The sequence below is a fragment of the Balaenoptera borealis genome (assembly GCF_965194805.1).
Source record: "Balaenoptera borealis genome assembly, chromosome: 12".
NCBI lineage: Eukaryota > Metazoa > Chordata > Mammalia > Artiodactyla > Balaenopteridae > Balaenoptera > Balaenoptera borealis.
In genome coordinates this window covers 86,293,364-86,311,101 of record NC_138869.1, presented here as the reverse complement: position 1 = coordinate 86,311,101, position 17,738 = coordinate 86,293,364, and the positions used below count along the sequence as shown (strand labels likewise).

Here is a 17,738-nt window from a genome sequence, read left to right as displayed (position 1 = left end):
GCGCGCCCCGCCCTGCCCGCCTTTCCTCCCGCGCCCTCCCCTCTCCTTTCTCCCTCTCAGAACCTTCCTGCCGCCGAGTTCGGACCTCGCTGCTCCAGCCTCCGGGCCCCGTCCCATCCTTCCAGCCTGCGACCAGCAGCAGAGAAAAACTAATTACATATCATTTTCTTGCCCCGTACACACTTGTGAGGCGAGCAAAAAGATTACAATAAATTTTAAAAATGAGGGAAATCGTGCACATCCAGGCCGGTCAGTGTGGCAATCAGATCGGTGCCAAGGTAAGGATTTTTAACCTCTTTTGACTATATTTATTTTTGAGAAGAAAAAAATCCAGGTAAATTATGACGAATGGCTCTGGGACATTCGCATCCTCCATTCTTAGTCAGGCTTTGCCCCTTAAAAGTTGTATGTATATATAATACACGTTTGTATTATGCAAAGCTGGGATTTGCTTTTGAAAAATGGGGAATTTTTCTTGGCAGGCTCATTTTGGGGAAGCTGTTAAAAGCACCCTTCAGGTTTAGGGGGCGGGAAAACCGAGTTTCTGTAAAATTTTACTTAAAAAGGGCATCTGCTAACGGTCCGAGGACCCGGGAGCGAGGGAGATGCGGAAACGGCCCGAGACAAAGCGAGATGAGGTTTTCCCCATGTGCATCCCCCTTGGCGGGGCTTCGGAGGGCTAAGCCGGAGGGGGAAGGGGCGAGGCTGGCGGGCAGCTGCAGAGAGGTCAGATCCAAATGTGGGGGACACGATGCGCCAGGGTGGGCTGCACTACGCGATATCCTTTACAAAAGATCAGGTGTCTCCGGGCACCCGCGATCCCCAAGGGGCGGTCCCCCAGTTTTTCGTGCATGGAAGGCTAATATGTGCTGGACTAATTTCAGTTTCTTTCATTTGCCCTTAACCGAGACCCTTTTAGGGCGTGAACAGATATGGAGAAAGAGCGAGGGGAAAGGGGGAGTGCTTTCTTTAAAAGGGCTCCTCAGGGCCAAAGAGTAGGACAAAGGAAGAAAAACCTCATTTAAAGCAAGGGGGTTAAAATTAAAAGCTAAAGAAGAAATAAAATTCCGAGGCCAAGGGGGAGGTTTTTTTTTTTTCCTTTGCGCGCGGTTACAGTGTAGCGGGGGAGGGGCGGGGAGGAAGCGCGGCTGCTACGTTAGAGCAGAAGGGCGGGACCCTGGCGCGCTGGGACAATGCGGCCGGGCCAGCCGGCTGGGGGCGCGCGAGCCCGAGCCAAGTCCCGCCCTTACCGCGCGGAATTCGCGCTTCGGCCCCGCCCACGCGCGGCGCCTCCCTTTGTCGGCGGCTCGGCGCGCGCCTGCGCCGCGGTCACGTGCCGGGCGGGGTGGGCGCCTGCGGCAGTGGCTCCTTTCTCCGGCCCCCAGCTCTTTGTGCCCTGCGAAGGGGGGGCGGGGAGGTGCGCTTCTCCGAGCAAGTCGGCCGCCTCCATGTACCAACCTCGGGTGCCTGCGATCGCCGGGACCTTCCACAGCATCTCACATCCCAAGCAGTGAAAGCTGCAGTTTTCCCGCGTGTGCAGGTGTTTAGGCGAAGGGTGTGGTAGGCAGAAGGAATGCCAGGCCCTAGGGGAGGGCCCGCCACAGGCGTATCTGGAATTAAAATGGCGGTAGAGGGCGTATAATTGGCTGGAACCTGAGCTGTTGAGGACCCATTGCTCTCCCCCGGCAGTTCTGGGAGGTGATCAGTGATGAACATGGCATCGACCCCACCGGCACCTATCATGGGGATAGCGACCTGCAGCTGGACCGCATCTCCGTGTACTACAATGAAGCCACAGGTGAGGGCAGGAGGCCGTGAATCACGGGTCCCATCACTCCCACTTTTCTGGGGTCTCTGCCTCCCTGGGAAACCCTTTATCCCCTTTGAATGAATCCATTCTCTCCCTTTGGAGGCCTTTCATTTCCCCCATCGGGGCTCAAAAGTGGCTCTGCTGCCACCTGGTGGCAGTGCCTGGAATCACTAGTTTGGGTCCCCGGCTGCCTCCCAGCCCCCAAATATTTACCTTTATGTCTGTCAGTTTTTACAATGCTACTTTATCCTCTGTAGGTGGCAAATATGTTCCTCGTGCTATCTTGGTGGATCTAGAGCCTGGGACCATGGACTCTGTTCGCTCAGGGCCTTTTGGTCAGATCTTCAGACCAGACAACTTTGTTTTTGGTGAGTTACATACACAATAGTAGATACTTATTCAAGTTATTTGGGTGCAGCAAGAGTTAGGAAATGATTGTACTGAAGAACTTATACAGGGCTGTGTTTTGAAATCTAACGGAGGATGGAGGTAGTGACTGCTTTAAATAGTAAATTGTGGGGGGGGCGACAGGTGTATCACAGGAGAGGGAGAGAAGATACATCCACGGGCATTACTCCAAAAGTTGAAAGGTAGAAATGTGGCCATGTATCTTGCACACTTTACTAACCAAGCTTGCCTTCTGACCCCATTGCAGGTCAGTCTGGGGCAGGCAACAACTGGGCCAAGGGCCACTATACAGAGGGGGCCGAGCTGGTTGACTCGGTCCTGGATGTGGTTCGGAAGGAGGCTGAGAGCTGTGACTGCCTGCAGGGCTTCCAGCTGACCCACTCATTGGGCGGGGGCACCGGCTCTGGAATGGGCACCTTGCTCATCAGCAAGATCCGTGAAGAGTATCCTGACCGCATCATGAACACCTTCAGTGTGGTGCCCTCACCCAAAGTGTCCGACACTGTGGTTGAGCCCTACAATGCCACCCTCTCCGTCCATCAGCTGGTGGAGAACACTGATGAGACCTACTGCATTGACAACGAGGCCCTTTACGACATCTGCTTCCGCACCCTCAAGCTGACCACGCCAACCTACGGGGACCTGAACCACCTCGTCTCGGCCACCATGAGTGGTGTCACCACCTGCCTCCGCTTCCCTGGCCAGCTCAATGCTGACCTCCGCAAGCTGGCAGTCAACATGGTGCCCTTCCCACGTCTCCACTTTTTCATGCCTGGCTTTGCCCCTCTAACCAGCCGTGGAAGCCAGCAGTATCGGGCCCTCACTGTGCCGGAGCTCACCCAGCAGGTCTTCGATGCCAAGAACATGATGGCTGCCTGTGACCCCCGCCATGGCCGGTACCTCACCGTGGCTGCTGTCTTCCGTGGGCGGATGTCCATGAAGGAGGTGGATGAGCAGATGCTCAACGTGCAGAACAAGAACAGCAGCTACTTCGTGGAATGGATCCCCAACAATGTCAAGACGGCTGTCTGCGACATCCCACCCCGTGGCCTCAAGATGGCGGTCACCTTCATTGGAAACAGCACAGCCATCCAGGAGCTGTTCAAGCGCATCTCAGAGCAGTTCACTGCCATGTTCCGCCGGAAGGCCTTTCTCCACTGGTACACAGGTGAGGGCATGGACGAGATGGAGTTCACCGAGGCTGAGAGCAACATGAATGACCTCGTCTCCGAGTACCAGCAGTACCAGGATGCCACCGCAGAAGAGGAGGAGGATTTCGGTGAGGAGGCCGAAGAGGAGGCCTAAGGCCGAGTCCCCATCACCTCAGGCTTCTCAGTCCCCTCCGCCTTCTTCCTCAACCGCCCCTTTCCTCTCCCTCAGAATTTGCGTTTTCTGCCTCTTTTTTTTTCTTTTTTGGGGGGGGGGTTCTAGAACAGTGCCTGGCACATAATAGGCGCTCAATAAATATCTGTTGTTTGTTGAATGTCTCCTCTCTCTTTCCACTCTGGGGAACCTAGATTTCTGCCATTCTGGGTAACCCTGTATTTCCTTCTGGTGCCCACTCCTCCCATCTGTCCAGTTAACATTTCCCTCTCTGTTTTCAAGATAAACTCTCAAGAAGCTGGGTCTCATCAAATCCCATTCAGAACCATGTGCTGATAACCCGGATAGATGACCACCATCCTAGGCCCATGTGGTAGCCCAGGGGAAAGGAAACCAAGCAGCAGGTAGAAGTCCCTACCGGGGAGGGGTGGGGTTTTGGAGAGGGGCATCCAGGCTATTGAAGTCCTAGTTTCCAGGTATCTCTCTGCTCCTCTCTCAGCTTCTGGGGAGGTGTTAACAGTATTATCTCCATTTTCAGTCTCCCTCCAAGCTCTGTCCTGGGCTCCTTCCCTCTTCCACTTTACCTCCTTCATAATGTTGGATTCCTTCCTTTCCCCTGGTCAGAAAAGGGGATCAAGAGGAGCAAGAGAGACTAGTCTCTAAGCCTCCAGAAAGCCCCTCCCCAGCCCTGCCTTTCTTACAGAAAAAAATGACTATCAGCCCTTCTGTACCTATATGGAAAGCTATGTGCTACCACCTAAATGTCATTCCCCAGAGAGGGGACAGGACACCCTCCAGCTTTTGGCAACACCTCATCTCTTACTTTTGCTACTGCCTTCCCCCCTACCCTTGGTTTTGTCCTATTCTACACTTCAGATTTCTATTGTGTTGAACTTGCTGCTTTTTTTCATATTGAAAAGATGACATTGCCCCAAGAGCCAAAAATAAACGGGAATTGAAAAAAAAAAAGTTGCGAGATGTGTGCTCATTCAGGGAAAGATCGCTGGTGGAGGCATGGGGCTCAAGTTCAGTTATATAATATATTCTACTTCCCATAAACTGATGAGAAGAATATCCTTACACCTTAATCCCTGGTACCCACCACCTGTACCTGTCTTAGTAACTGGGGTAGGTATAGGCCCAGATGCAAGATCTAGGGACAGAGAAGGGAACTGAGATGAATGTCACATGGTTGCAAGATCAGCATCCCCTTGAACAATCCTGCCCAGATGTACTGAACCAGAATGGGTTGGACCCCAGCAGTCTGTTTTTAACAGTGCTCCAGAAGAATCCCGAATGCAGACTGCATCCAGGGTTCCTTTCTGTTATGGGTAACGCTGATGTCTGTAATCCTGTGGATTTTCTCAGCCTAAGGCAAAAAATCACTAGTGAGGGATGTCACACCATGGTCCCATTCTAAACTATGTTCCATCTAATACCTCATGCTTCAAGGAGCACAATGTAATAGTCTCAAAGCTGCCCTGGAAATTTAACAAATGTAACAATTTCCCTTGGCCGTATTTTCAGTAATTCTAGGGACTAATGCAATTATTGATATTGCTTCCACTTCAGCATGCTTTGCTGACTATAAGGAACTTCAGGGTTGGGAGGGGGATTAATTCTATAACAACATACAAGTAACTACTGCCTCTCTCCCATTGTAAAAAGCCTATTGAATGCAAAGGCGAAAGCTACATTCTAGCATTCATTTTGAGTTAGTTCTGCTGTATTAACTGTTCATAAGTATCAGTACTTATTAATAGCAATTTATTTGACAAAGCTGAGAACCTGCAGACCACCCCTCAAGGCTTGGTCAAGGAAGAATTCTGGACAACAGGCTCAGACAGTAGATTAAGTTAAATAAGTTGGGGGTGGGATCATCAGAAGGCTGGCATGGGACCCCTGCGGGACTGGCAGTCTGCAGTACGGGGCTGGAAAAGGGAGCAACCCTTCCCTTCCAAGGCAAGGGACAGGCTATTTGGCAAGGAGAGACAAGCGGTGGAACTCTGCTGTCAAACGATGTGCTTGGGGAGCCAGCTGAAGTGCATGCAATATTGGGAGCATTCAGGCAACTTGAGTTATGAGGCTGGGCATCGTGAAGGTCGAGGGCTCAGGCTGTTCTCAGAGGCTTGTGGTTCACCTGGCAAAAGACAACAGTGATGACTATGGGAACCAGGTGCCCTGCTCTCCCAGGCTCCCATCTGCATGAACAGGCTGCAGGGAGGACGCATACTTCCGTGAGTATTCTAGTATTTTCTGGTACCCGACCTCACCCCCTTTGCCAAGCGGTCATTTGGATTCTTGTATAATAATGAATTACTTACTGCAAAGGGGTGAAGGGAGCCAGATCCCTGCTTGCACAGGCCCTCCTTAGCTCCCAATTATCCACTACAGACCTCAAGGAGACTCCAAGGAACCCAGCTCGAAGGTAACTGATTTAGTCTGGTGCTTTTATTTACATATGCATTTTTTATTTAACACACTCTTTGTTTTGTTTTTGTTGTTTTGGCTGTGCAGAATGCGGGATCTTAGTTCCCCGACCAGGGATCGAACCCACACCCCCTGCATTGGGAACGTGGAGTATTAACTACCGGACTGCCAGCGAAGTCCTTTAACACGCTTATATAGTACTTACTACATGCTAGGCACTGTTCTAAACACTGCAAATATCTACTCATTTAATCCCCTTAACAATTCAACAGGGTAGTTACTTTTATTAACCCAGTTTTAAGGTGAAGAAACAGGTGCAGAGAAGATTAACTTTTCCAAGGTCACAGCATGCATTGGGGCCAAGATTCACACCAAAACAGTCTGGCTCTAGGTCCTACTCTGATCTCTACCATAATCTACAGGTGAATAAACAGGCACCAAGAAAAGCAGTGATATGCCTTGGAATTAATTGTCAACAGGCTGCAGCTAGTTCCTTCTACTAGTGGGGTGACCAAGAGCACAGGCTCCAGAGATAGCTGGCCTGGGTTTGAAGCCCAGCTTCACCAGCTGTATGACATGGGCTAAACTGGAAGTTCAGTTTCTTTACTTTGTAAAACCCTACATACCCCAAAGGAAGTTTGATTTTAAAAAAATTTTAAACCATTTGTGTAGAAGTTTAGCACTGTGTCTGGCACACAGAAAGCAATTAATAAACGTCAGCGGCCCCCAGGCCTCCTGGGTGCTGGCCCCATGCTAGGCCCGCTGCATCACATGCCATAAGAACCTGGCGATTCGGCTCCACAGCCCCCGCCCTAGAAACCCTCACCTGGGAGATGCTGATGCCTGTGAGTCTCTCCACGCTCTCCGGCAGGCGGCTCAGGATGTCCAGCACTTCCCCGGTCACTTTGGCCGCCCCCATGGCCCCACTTCCACTGGACACCAGTGTGATCTTATTGGCCGAGGTCAAGGGACCACTGATCTCCTCTGCCACCTGGTAGGTAAGATGCCCACTCAGCACCTGCAGTCTGACCACACCCATCCTAAGACTCCTTACTCTGGGTTTTAAGATCCCTGTCCTTCACTTTTGTGAGGATCACCCTCCCTCACTCTGGTCACTGGCTTGTAATTCTCACCCCGAATTTATGGCCCCTAGCCTGGTTCTCTCCCAGCCCCTCATTTCCCCCACCCCTCATTCCCTCTTCCTGTCCCTCCGCTGCTTTTGTCCACACGACCCCCAGACCTGGGGCAGCTTCTCCAGCAGCATGTCCAACTGAGCAGCCTCCTGGTACAGCTGGAATGCCTCTGCCTTCTTGGCCATCTGCTCAGCCTCGGCCCGGGCTCGGGCCCCTACGGCAAAGGCCTCGGCTTCCCCACGCATCTGAGGAGGGTACAGGACGCCTGGGGTACTGATGGCGGTAGTTAAGGACAAGAAATCCCAGCACAATCCCAGCACAATCCCACTCCCTCCACAAGCCGGCAAGAGCCACCTGCTGACTCACCCGCACAGACTCGGCTTCTGCCTCTGCCTGCATGATCAGCTGGGACCTGGGCAGAGAAGGGAGTGGAGGGAGGAGCTGAGGAAGAGCCCTCGCTCTGGGAGAAAGACTCCACAGGAGGAGTACAGGTAAAGAAGGCCTCAGCAATTCGCCTGGGGGCGCCCAGGTGGTGAAGGAGCCGCAGGGGGCCAGGAAGGGGTGTTTACTTCTCTGCCGCTGCTAGGCGCTCCAGCTTGTAGCGCTCGGCTTCCGCCGGCTTCCGCACGCGGGCCTCCAGCTCCTTCTCCCGGCGGGCGATCTCCTGCTCCTGCACTGCCACCTGCTGGGCCCGCTCCACCACCTGCACCTGGACCCGCTGCTCCTCGATCTGCTGCTTCGTCTTGGCCACCTGGGAAGGAGGGATGCTCAGAGTCAGAGCTGAAGAGCAAGCGGCCAGGAAGCAGGCAGGGAAGCTAGGGCCGGGGCTCCAGGGCGGGATATAAAAATAGAGCAGGGGGACTTCCCTGGTGGCGCAGTGGTTAAGAATCCGCCTGCCAATGCAGGGGACACAGGTTCGATCCCTGGTCTGGGAAGATCCCACATGCTGCGGAGCAACTAAGCCCGTGCGCCACAACTACTGAGCCTGTGCTCTAGAGCCCGCGAGCCACAACTACTGAAGCCTGCGCGCCTAGGGCTCGTGCTCCACAACAAGAGAAGCCACCACAATGAGAAGCCCGTGCACTGCAACGAAGAGTGGTCCCTGCTCACCGCAACTAGAGAAAGCCCGCGTGCAGCAACGAAGACCCAACGCAGCCAAAAATTAATTAGTTAATTAATTAAAAAAAAAAAAGAAAGAGTTTGTGGACAATAAGTTTTTTCAGATCTTGCTTCTCTGAGATTTTCACTCCACTCTTTTTTTTTTTAAACTATATTCTCAATTTCTTTTTTAAAATAAATTTATTTATTTATTTATTTATGGCTGTGTTGGGTCTTCGTTTCTGTGCAAGGGCTTTCTCCAGTTGCGGCGAGTGGGGGCCACTCTTCATCGCGGTGCGTGGGCCTCTCACTGTCGTGGCCTCTCCCGTTGCAGAGCACAGGCTCCAGACGCGCAGGCTCAGTAGTTGTGGCTCACGGGCCTAGCCGCTCCGCGGCATGTGGGATCTTCCCAGACCAGGGCACGAACCTGTGTCCCCTGCATTGGCAGGCGGATTCCTAACCACTGCGCCACCAGGGAAGCCCCACTCCACTCTTCTATTTGAATGACGATTAGGCTGAGTACAGGTTACTAGGTTGTTATTAATCTTCCACCAGAATTTTTAAGGCATTGTTCCAGAGTCTTCTAGCTTCTTGAGAAATCTGAAGTCATTCTGATGCCTGACCCTTTGCTTGAGATCTGTTCATTCTCTCTGGAAACTTTTAGTTCTTTTCTTTATTCTCAGTGTTCTGAAATTTCACAGTGATGTTCTTCAAGGTAGATGTTTTTCATTCACTGTTTTGGGCACTTGGACCATTTCAATCCAGAAAGTCAGATAAACATGTTTGAATCTTTTCACTGATGATTTCCTTCTGATGTTTCCTTCTGTCTTGTTCTATTTTCTGGGAAATTTATTAGAATTTCTCTTCCACTGTGATTTTTTTTTTCAGTTCTTCCATCTTATTAATTTCTAAAAGTTTTTTGTTTTCTATGTCCTGATTTCCTAGATGTGAATTACTCTCTTATCACTGAGGATATTAATTTTTTTTTTTAAGCTTTCTTCTCCCTGCGTAGTATGTATCCTTCAAATTGCTTTGCTCTGCTTGTGGTTTTGGCCTGTCTTCCATGTTGCAGGATCCCTCATATGTCAGGGATTCCTTGCTTGTCTGCTCACAGGGAGGAAGGTCTGAAACACTGAAGGGAAACTCTGGGTATGTGGGTGAGGCTCATTGGCTTTGAGCTTCAATCTAGGCTTACCTAGGCAGTTCATCTGCTGAGGAACCTCAGATTCAGGATCTTCAAGTCATTCATCTTGGATTGGTCATGTTCCCCAGAGCAGTCTTCTGATCTCTTCTTTGGAAGATGGGGGTTCTGAGAGCCATGTGGGGTGAGTGGTTAGGGGAAGTGGTCAGTATTCAGCATTCAATAGGCAGACAGTCTCTTCATGCCTGTTACTGGTTAAGTACTTAGGCCCTCACCTGTGCCTGGCTGGCCCCAGGTCATGTCCTCTGGTCTACTCTCATCAGATAATAAACCTCCAGAAGTCTACTGGGGCAGAGAAGGGAGCATTACCCAGAGGCAGGGAGCCAGAGCGCTCTGAGAAGTCACTTTTCACCTGTTTCTCCTTACTTCAACAGTCTTCATCACAGCTCCAGAGGCCCCTGGTGCTGCCAGCTCCTGAGCCTCAGATCATTTCATTGTTTTCTCCCTTGCAGCTTTGGGCTCAGCTGTCTCAGACCTCCTTGGTCAATTACCACGGCTTTCCAGCGTCCAAAATGATGCTACGGTTTCTGTTGCTTCTGTTCCTATTCTTTCCATCTATTTTTTTTTTAATCACCTTATGTGGATTTAGTGAGGTTTTAAGAGGGAGTGCAATTAGCTGCATTTATGCAATCCATCATCTTTGAAAAACCTTCTAACTCATCTCCCTGCTTCCTCTTTTTTTTTTTTTAATTAATTTATTTAATTTATTTATTTTTGGCTGCGTTGGGTCTTCGTTGCTGTTCTAGTTGCAGCGAGCGGGGGCTATTCTTCATTGCAGTGCGCGGGCTTCTCATTGCGGTGGCTTCTCTTGTTGCGGAGCACAGGCTCTAGGCGCGCGGTCTTTAGTAGTTGTGGTTCGCGGGCTCTACAGCGCAGGCTCAGTAGTTGTGGCGCACGGACTTAGTTGCTCCACGACATGTGGGATCTTCCCGGACCAGGGCTCCAACCCGTGTGCCCTGTGTTGGCAGGCGGATTCTTAACCACTGCGCCACCAGGGAAGCCCCCTTCTCTTCTCTTTTGACAATCAATTCTCCACGTAACACCTGTACTGATCCTTGTAAAAATGTAAATTAGACCAGAGCACCTCCCTGCTTAAAGTTCTCCAATAGCTTCCCATTGTGCTTTGAATCTTCTAAGTCTCCATCACGGCCACCCGAACCCTAGGAGACCTGGTCCCGCCTGCCTCTCCCTACTCACAGCACACCAGCCATACTGGATCCGAAACCTCCTTTCTGTTCCTGGGACACGCCGAGCTCTTTGCTACATCAGGGTCTTTGCATGTGCCAGTCCCCTGCCTAGTCACTTGCCACATATAGCTATTTAAATCAAAATAAAAAATTTAAAAATTCAGTTCCTCAGTCACACGAGCCACATTACAAGTGCTCAACATCACAGCACAGATATAGAGCATTTCCATCATTTCAGAAAGTTCTATTTGAACAGCACTGGACTAGAATGTTCTTGGCCCACAACTCTTTACATCATTGGCTCTTTCTCATCTTCAGGGTTTATCTCATGTATCACTTCCTCACCAAAGCTTTCTCTGATCACCCCCGACCTAATAGAGTATCCCCCCAGTAAAGTACCACCCATGTATTTCCTTCATAACACTTCATGTAATTAGAGCCAGTGAAGGTTATTTGCTTATTAGTGGTTTTGTGTATTATAATGTAAAGCTCCATGAGGGCAGGAATCTTATTCTGTCTCATTCATACTTATATACTCACCTCCAAAACAATGCCTGGCACATAACAGGCATTTAACAGATACCTGTTGAGTAAATCCTTATTTCCCCAGCACCTAGCACAAAGCCTGGCTGGCACAAAATGAGGAACTAATAAAAGCTGAACAGAACCCAAACCAGCCCAGCCCTTTGATGTGCAGACAAGGAGAGCCATGTTGAGAAGAAGATTAAGGACCTTATCCTTGGGTGGGTTAAGTCCCACCCAAGCTGGTGGTTTCCACTATGTTAATGCTTCTCAAACTCCCATGTGTATCAATACATGAATCACCTAGGGATTTTGTTAAAATACAGATTCTGACTTGGTCAGCTGGGCTGGAGCCTCAGATTTTGTATTTCTAACAAGCTCCCCAGGGATACTGATGTTGCTGGGAGGCAGACCACACTTTGAGTAGCAAAGTACTATGCCACACTCAGGTACCTGTCAAGCCATCCAGGGATTTAACATCATAACTAAAGATGTGCTGCATTTCATAATTTCACCCTGTACCAACTCTTGGCAAAAATGAATTTCATAATATTGCTACCCTTTGGGTAAAGGTCTCAGAGTACAGTTGATTCTCGTTATTTATGGTAGTTCTGTTTTATAAAGTAGCCATAAACACTGAATTAACAAAACACTTATTTTGTTCCTACGGGAAATACAGGTTTAGGTTCCTGTGAGCCTCTGGTCATAACAGATAAACAGATCAATATATATCCTTTTTTTTGGCCGAGATGTGCAGCATGTGGGATCTTAGTTCCCCGACCAGGGATCGAACCCACACCACCTGCACCGGAAGCACGGAGTCTTAACCACTGGACCGCCCGGGAAATCCTATATATCCTTGTTTTATGTGTTTCTGCTTAAAGACACCATATGTAACATATCTGTTGATTCATTAACAACGAACTCATGGCCAGCAGCACTGTAACTCATACCTAAAAGAAGCTTATCTAACACACACATCTTCTCCATCAGGCACATCACAGCCTTCTTGCACTTAGGAACACTAGACGGCACTTCAGCACTACATTTGGGGACATTTTAAACTGTGAAATCACCAAAAAAAAGCACAAAAGCGCAAAAAATGTGGCAGTGAATATACTATGAAAATGACACTGTTTACAGTATGAGCCGAAACAAGAAGGCAGAACATCTTCTTGTTCAACCTAAACTGGGAGGCACATATCAGGCAACTCAAAGTTTTCTCCACTCTGCGCATGTTTGCAAATGGTCATCAGTACAAAAAATACTGGTTCTGAGATAACCAATAAATTTTAGTGATGAGGCAAATTCTCAAATATGGGATCCACAAACGATGAGGATCGACTACACCTCCCTGCATTTTCAAGGGCCCCCATGTCTCATTTTGTGGGATTCAAAGCCCAAGTCCACGTTTTCCTTCCTCACGCACTTCTGTGATCACCAGGGCTGCTGTGGGCCCACGGAGTACCCCTGTGCAAATTAGAAAAAGGCACCCCTTCCTCTGGGTGGATGCAGACCCATTCACCCAGGCCCGATGTGGAGTATGGTTGGACCTTAGCTCTGGTTCACCCCCTCATCCAGGTGCCCTGGCACAGGGCACAACCTGCCCCAAGCCCATGATCAGCCCTATGGAGCGCATCCTTTCTAGGCCTTTTCTTTGCTTTTCAGCTGAAACGTTTACGTCTTTTAAATCTTCCTCATAAGGAGGAGTGGGGTCAGAAATGGAGGGCCAGAATAAGGGGATCAGAGTTAGAATATGAGAGAGAGTGGTGGCCTGAGAAGAACGGGGAGGGAGTGAAGTCCAGCCTGCCACCGGGCCAGCATGGGGGCTCTGACCTGAAGCTGATAGGCCAGGTCAGCCTGTGCTCGGCGGGTGTTGACCTCAATGTCATATGCAGCCTTCTTGAGCTCGTAGTCCCTCTGCGCCTTGGCCATCTCGATCTCACTCAGGTACTGAGCAGACACCTTTTCCTGCTTGGCTTTGGCCTCCTGTCCATGCAGGCGGGGAGTCAGAGTAGGGAGGGGAAGGCCCCAGGGAGAGAGCCTGCTCTCCACCAAGCTCCTCTGTCTTCACCCCAGGCCCGGCCTCATTTATATCTTCTGCCAACCCTGCTCTACCAGCCCCCATGCCATCCCCTCTTCCACCAGGTGCACAATAAGCTCACGGTGACCAAGCAACCCCCAGATCTCTCACCCGGATCCCAGCGTCTCTCTTGGCCTCTGCTTCCCCAATCCGAGCATCTTTTTGGACTTGAGCTGTTCGAGCCTTCCCCAAGGAGTGCAAATAGTCCTGTGGGAGAGTTGCAGATATCACAGTCCTCGGGAAGGTTTAACAGATGGGAGCAGGAAAGCGGGGAGAAGCAACTGCCTAGGTTTACCTGATCGTCGTGAATGTCCTTCAGGGTGTAGCTGACCACGCTGATGCCCATGTTGACCAGGTCTGAGGAGGCCACTTTGAAAACCTGCTCTGAGAATTTCTGCCTGTCCTTATAGATTTCCTAGGATAACACGATGGAGGGAAGAAGGAACGTAAGCTCTCAGATCCTCTGACCACTGTCTCCTACAGACTAGCTCGGTCCTTAGGCCCCTCTCACTCTGGCATCCCTTCCAGATCTTTCCCTGCCCTCAGGCCCACCTCCACAGTCATGTGGGCCATGATAGCCCTCTGGTGGCCCTCCAGCGTCTCCAGTGCGATGTGGGCAATCTCAGCCTCCGTCTTGCCCAGGAACATCTGGCAGGCAGCTGCCAACATTTCCTTGTTCTGGCCCTGAATTTTCACCTGTAGCCAGAATAGGATTAGGGAGGGTGTGGTGAAGGTCTCATGAAGACAGGGAGGAAACAGGGAGAGTCAAGTGCCTTGGGGATCCCTGGAGAAGCTGAGACTAGCAGAGAAATTTCTCCATAGGCAGAGGTAGGGAAGGCCATGGTCAGAAGATTCTTAATGTCTGGGGACAGAGGAGGTGATGGGGGAGTGGACTTTGGGGGAAAGGCTCTGAAAGCCTCACCTGGGCAATGCCAGTGACTGAGATGGGGACCCCATGGCGAGTGTAAACCTTTTCACTCTTGACATTGAGGGTCAGTGTGTTGAGAGAGATCCTAAGGGAAAAAGAAGGGGTGGACAGTGTGAAAAGGAGAAAAGAGAGAAAAGGGGGGTTCCCTTTCCCTAGTTCTCTTGTTACCTACCTTTGGATTTGCTGGATGCAGGGCAGGACAAAGACACGTCCTCCAGCCACCATGACTGGGGGGCTCCGGCAGAAACCTGCACGGTGAGGAGGCAATGAGCTGTGGTGGCCGGTGGCCACGGTGGAGCTGGAATGTGGAAGACAACTGGGGAAGGGAGGGGGGAGCAATCCCCACGAAGAAATCTGGGCGCTGGCAGGAGCGGCGGGCAGTGTAGGCCTTGGAAGCGTAGCGGCAGGGAGTCACCCCAAGTGGGTGGCTTGCAGCCATGGGGGTGGGGTGGGCAGAAGGTCTGGTGCTGGGGAGCTGGTGGGGAGAGGGGGAAGAGACCTCTGCGGGGACTTGGGGGTCACTGGCTGAGCAGAGAACAATACTTACCGGAGACCACCATGGCCTCGTTTGGGCCACAGGTGAAAAACATGGCTCAGGCTGGAGCTGGAGGAGGAGGAGAGAAAGCCTTTGCTGATAGCAAGGGGCACTGTGGAGTCCACAGGAGTGAACCCTTTCGCTTTCCTGTCAGTCCCGCCCCGCCTGCAGACAACGCGGCCCAGTCCCTTCCGCGCCCACGGATCCGCTAAGGCTTTACCCTGTGAAATTTCGCAGTCACCCAGCGACTCCCAGCCCCTTGCCGCGCCCCACCTTCAGTGACGATGGTTTCCCCCTTATCTGATAAAGCTCTCCCGGCCCTTGGAGACCCCCAGACCCTTGCGCCACCGTCCCTGCTCCTCCACAGCCCGACTCCATCTCCCCACCCCACCCCCACCTACCTTCCCGGACGCGGGCAGCGGCCTGGCCGGGGTCCGGGGCAGGGTTGGGACGCGCAGGGGACCTGTGAGCCGAGCAGGGGCCGCTCGCGCACAGCCTGCCTGGGAGCTGGGCCCGCGCTGGCGCCCTTCCCCCCCACCAGGCCGCACCCTGTCGCTGCGGCAGACGCGACCCCGCCTCCGCGGCGGACCAACCGCCCCCCCCCCTCGGCCCACCCCTTTCCCAGCAGGCCGCGCTCCGGTCCGCAGCCCGCCCGAGCCCCGGCTCACCCGGGCTGCCGAGCCAGCCCGGGGTCGGGTGGAGCGGCCCCCAATTCGCCGCCCTTCCGGGGTCCGGAGCCCCGCCCAGACCGCTCCACGCCCCGCCCTACGGGACGTGACCTCAGCGGGTCTGGCACCCCGGGGCAAGGGAGATTGACTCACCTCGGATTTGCCCCTCGAGAACAAACTGGGAAAATCGCAGACTGGGCAACGTACGACAGCATCCGATTACCGGATGCTGGGTTCCGTGACTCGGGAAAAAGGGGCTCAGGGGCCCGGGGAGGAGCGCCCGCTGGTGACTTGGCCGCGGCTCTTCCGGCCGGGCCCAGGCGCTTGAAGGCCATGAGGAATGGGGGACCATGCCTTGCAAAGAGACACTCACATGACTGCTGACGGTAAATCAAGTTTATTTGTGTTCACAGAACATACCTGGCGACCGCATAGCCGCCCCCTGACAGCCCACCGACCCCGCAGCCACCCCTTGGGGGCAACTTCGAGGAGATCGAAGGCCAAGGACCTTATTCTCAACGGTCCGCCGAAGCCTCACACAGTAGACCCGCGAGTTGAGATGCTGGAGGGCTGAGTATGTCACCCGCTAAACCTACTACGACCCACCACCGTCCTTGACTCCCAGCCCGGGCGCCTTCTCGGACCCGGGTTTCCTCCATCCCTCTTCCCAGCCTCGCTCAGTTCTGGGCGCCGGCCTCCACCAATCCCCCAGAGCCCAATAAATACCCAGAGATCTGCATTTGCAGCAAGGAGCACGTCTCGCACTCCTGCATAAGTTAAAATAAATATTACATACACCCCTCCATCACCTAGGGGGACATACATAAATACATATAAATATTATTAGAAGCAATGAGAAATAACGACGCTCTCCTTCCCCACCCGGCCTAGCCCCGGCATGTCGGTGCCTGTCTCTCCCAGGCTCGGGCTGGCATCTCCGCTGTAGTGTTCTGAGTGCGAATTGCCTTGGGAGTCCCAGTTTGGGATACGCTCTCTCTCGCACCAGGTACACCCAGTGTTTCTTGGTTTTTCAGATTCTTCTGGGGGTGTAGGGAGTCCGGCTAGAAGGCGGCCGGGTGTTGCTGGAGAAAAGTGCTTAAGTCCAAAGCGTAGTCCGAGGGCTCCGAGGTCAGATTAAGGGGTTCGAGGACCGGGGGCGCAACGGTGGGCGCGGGGGACTGCGCGCTGGGGGTGTCCTCCGGGACCAGGGGTGTCGACACACCCTCTTCAGCCATCAGGATCTGGCAGAAGATGATGGTGAGCAGGAGAAAGAGCAGCCTTTTGGCAGGGTTCGGATCCTCGACTGGCAGCTGACGCCGGACCTGTGGGGAGATAACAAAGGCAACAGGTCAGGTCGGGGCCCCGGCGTCCGGCGGTTCACCCTGCTCTTCCCCCGGGCTGTCCACTTCGGCGACACTCACCACTCGTGGGTAGAGGACCCTACGGCTGCGCTTTCGGTGCCCGCGGGAGGCGCTGGGGCGCGCAGCGGGGGCCACCGCAGTCTCCGGGAGAGGGTCGAAGGTGAAGATCTCGGGACCGGAGCCCCGTTGGGGTCCCGGGCTGGTGGAGGGGACCGGTGTCGGAGCCCGCAGGACGGTCATGGTGGGAAGGGAGCTTCGAGAGTGACACATTGTGCTCTGAGCTGAAGGACAAGTGGCCGCGCAGTCCTGCAGAGCTAGTTTTGTACCCCGAGAACTGGGCGGGCCCTTCTCAACTCCACCCGCTGCTGGGAGCGGTTGGCCGGTCGGCTGGAAATTCCGAAGTTTAAGCAAAGGAAGGGGGTGGAGACTTGGCCAGTGCAACCGTAGGCACCCAAGTGTGTGTCGTGAGTGTGTGAGTTGTGAGTGGAGGCGGGTAAAATTCCGGACTGCGGGCACATGTCAGGACATGTGGCAGCTGGAGAGGGGCTCACAGACAGTTTGAGAAGGTTCAGCCACAAGCCCCATCTCTGGAGAGGCAGGAAGGGTTACATAAGGAAGTCTGCCCATCCTACTACAATACTGACCCAGCAAAGTCAAGGAACCACAGTTACAGGTGCACATTCACAAGTTTGTAGGAACACAGAAAACACACAGCCTAGGAGGGAAGTCACTACAGAAATAGCCAAGATGCCTAAGAGAAGTGAACACACTAGCACACACAGACGGACACAACCCTGCCTGCTTTAGCACACACACACACACACACACACACACACCACATTGTGGAGGCGGAAAAATTTCTCCTTTCCTTCTAGTTTCTTTGGCTGGTCTAATAATTAGACATAAGACAGATTAACAGGAGAAAACAAATTTAATTGCGTACTTACAGGAGCCCATGAAGACTTGAGACTCAAAGGCAGTCAGGCAATTGAGGCTTACATGCCATCTTGAGCTAAGGAATGGGAAAGAGGCCTGGGGCTTGAAGGGGAGG

General features: G+C 52.5%; 3 protein-coding genes across 6 annotated transcripts; 1 reads left to right on the top strand and 2 right to left on the bottom strand.

The window, feature by feature from the left end:
- Positions 1-44: 44 nt before the first annotated feature.
- Positions 45-3,701, top strand: TUBB (tubulin beta class I). Its single transcript, XM_082346935.1, has 4 exons — positions 45-278; positions 1,690-1,798; positions 2,068-2,178; positions 2,466-3,701. The coding sequence occupies exons 1-4, from the start codon at positions 222-224 to the stop codon at positions 3,521-3,523; spliced, it is 1,335 nt and encodes a 444-aa protein (XP_082203061.1). The 5' UTR covers positions 45-221; the 3' UTR covers positions 3,524-3,701.
- Positions 3,702-5,291: 1,590 nt separating this feature from the next.
- On the bottom strand, positions 5,292-15,245 carry FLOT1 (flotillin 1). 4 transcript variants are annotated; one of them, XM_082346941.1, is made up of 13 exons: positions 15,060-15,198; positions 14,671-14,727; positions 14,296-14,371; positions 14,118-14,208; positions 13,748-13,891; positions 13,491-13,610; positions 13,307-13,402; positions 12,949-13,101; positions 7,674-7,855; positions 7,471-7,516; positions 7,212-7,349; positions 6,798-6,962; positions 5,292-5,681 (listed from the first exon to the last, which is right to left on the bottom strand). In XM_082346941.1, exons 2-13 carry the CDS (start codon positions 14,711-14,713, stop codon positions 5,652-5,654), a joined length of 1,284 nt encoding a protein of 427 aa, XP_082203067.1. In that variant the 5' UTR covers positions 14,714-14,727; positions 15,060-15,198; the 3' UTR covers positions 5,292-5,651. The 4 variants fall into 4 exon arrangements, 3 of the variants coding, with proteins under 3 accessions (XP_082203067.1, XP_082203068.1, XP_082203069.1); XM_082346942.1 differs by lacking the exon at positions 14,118-14,208 and having other exon boundaries at positions 14,671-14,879; positions 15,060-15,245; XM_082346943.1 differs by lacking the exon at positions 14,118-14,208 and having other exon boundaries at positions 15,060-15,244.
- A 462-nt stretch (positions 15,246-15,707) lies between these two features.
- IER3 (immediate early response 3) lies at positions 15,708-17,006 on the bottom strand. Its single transcript, XM_082347049.1, has 2 exons — positions 16,748-17,006; positions 15,708-16,648 (listed from the first exon to the last, which is right to left on the bottom strand). Exons 1-2 carry the CDS (start codon positions 16,955-16,957, stop codon positions 16,388-16,390), a joined length of 471 nt encoding a protein of 156 aa, XP_082203175.1. The 5' UTR covers positions 16,958-17,006; the 3' UTR covers positions 15,708-16,387.
- Between the last annotated feature and the right edge of the window lie 732 nt (positions 17,007-17,738).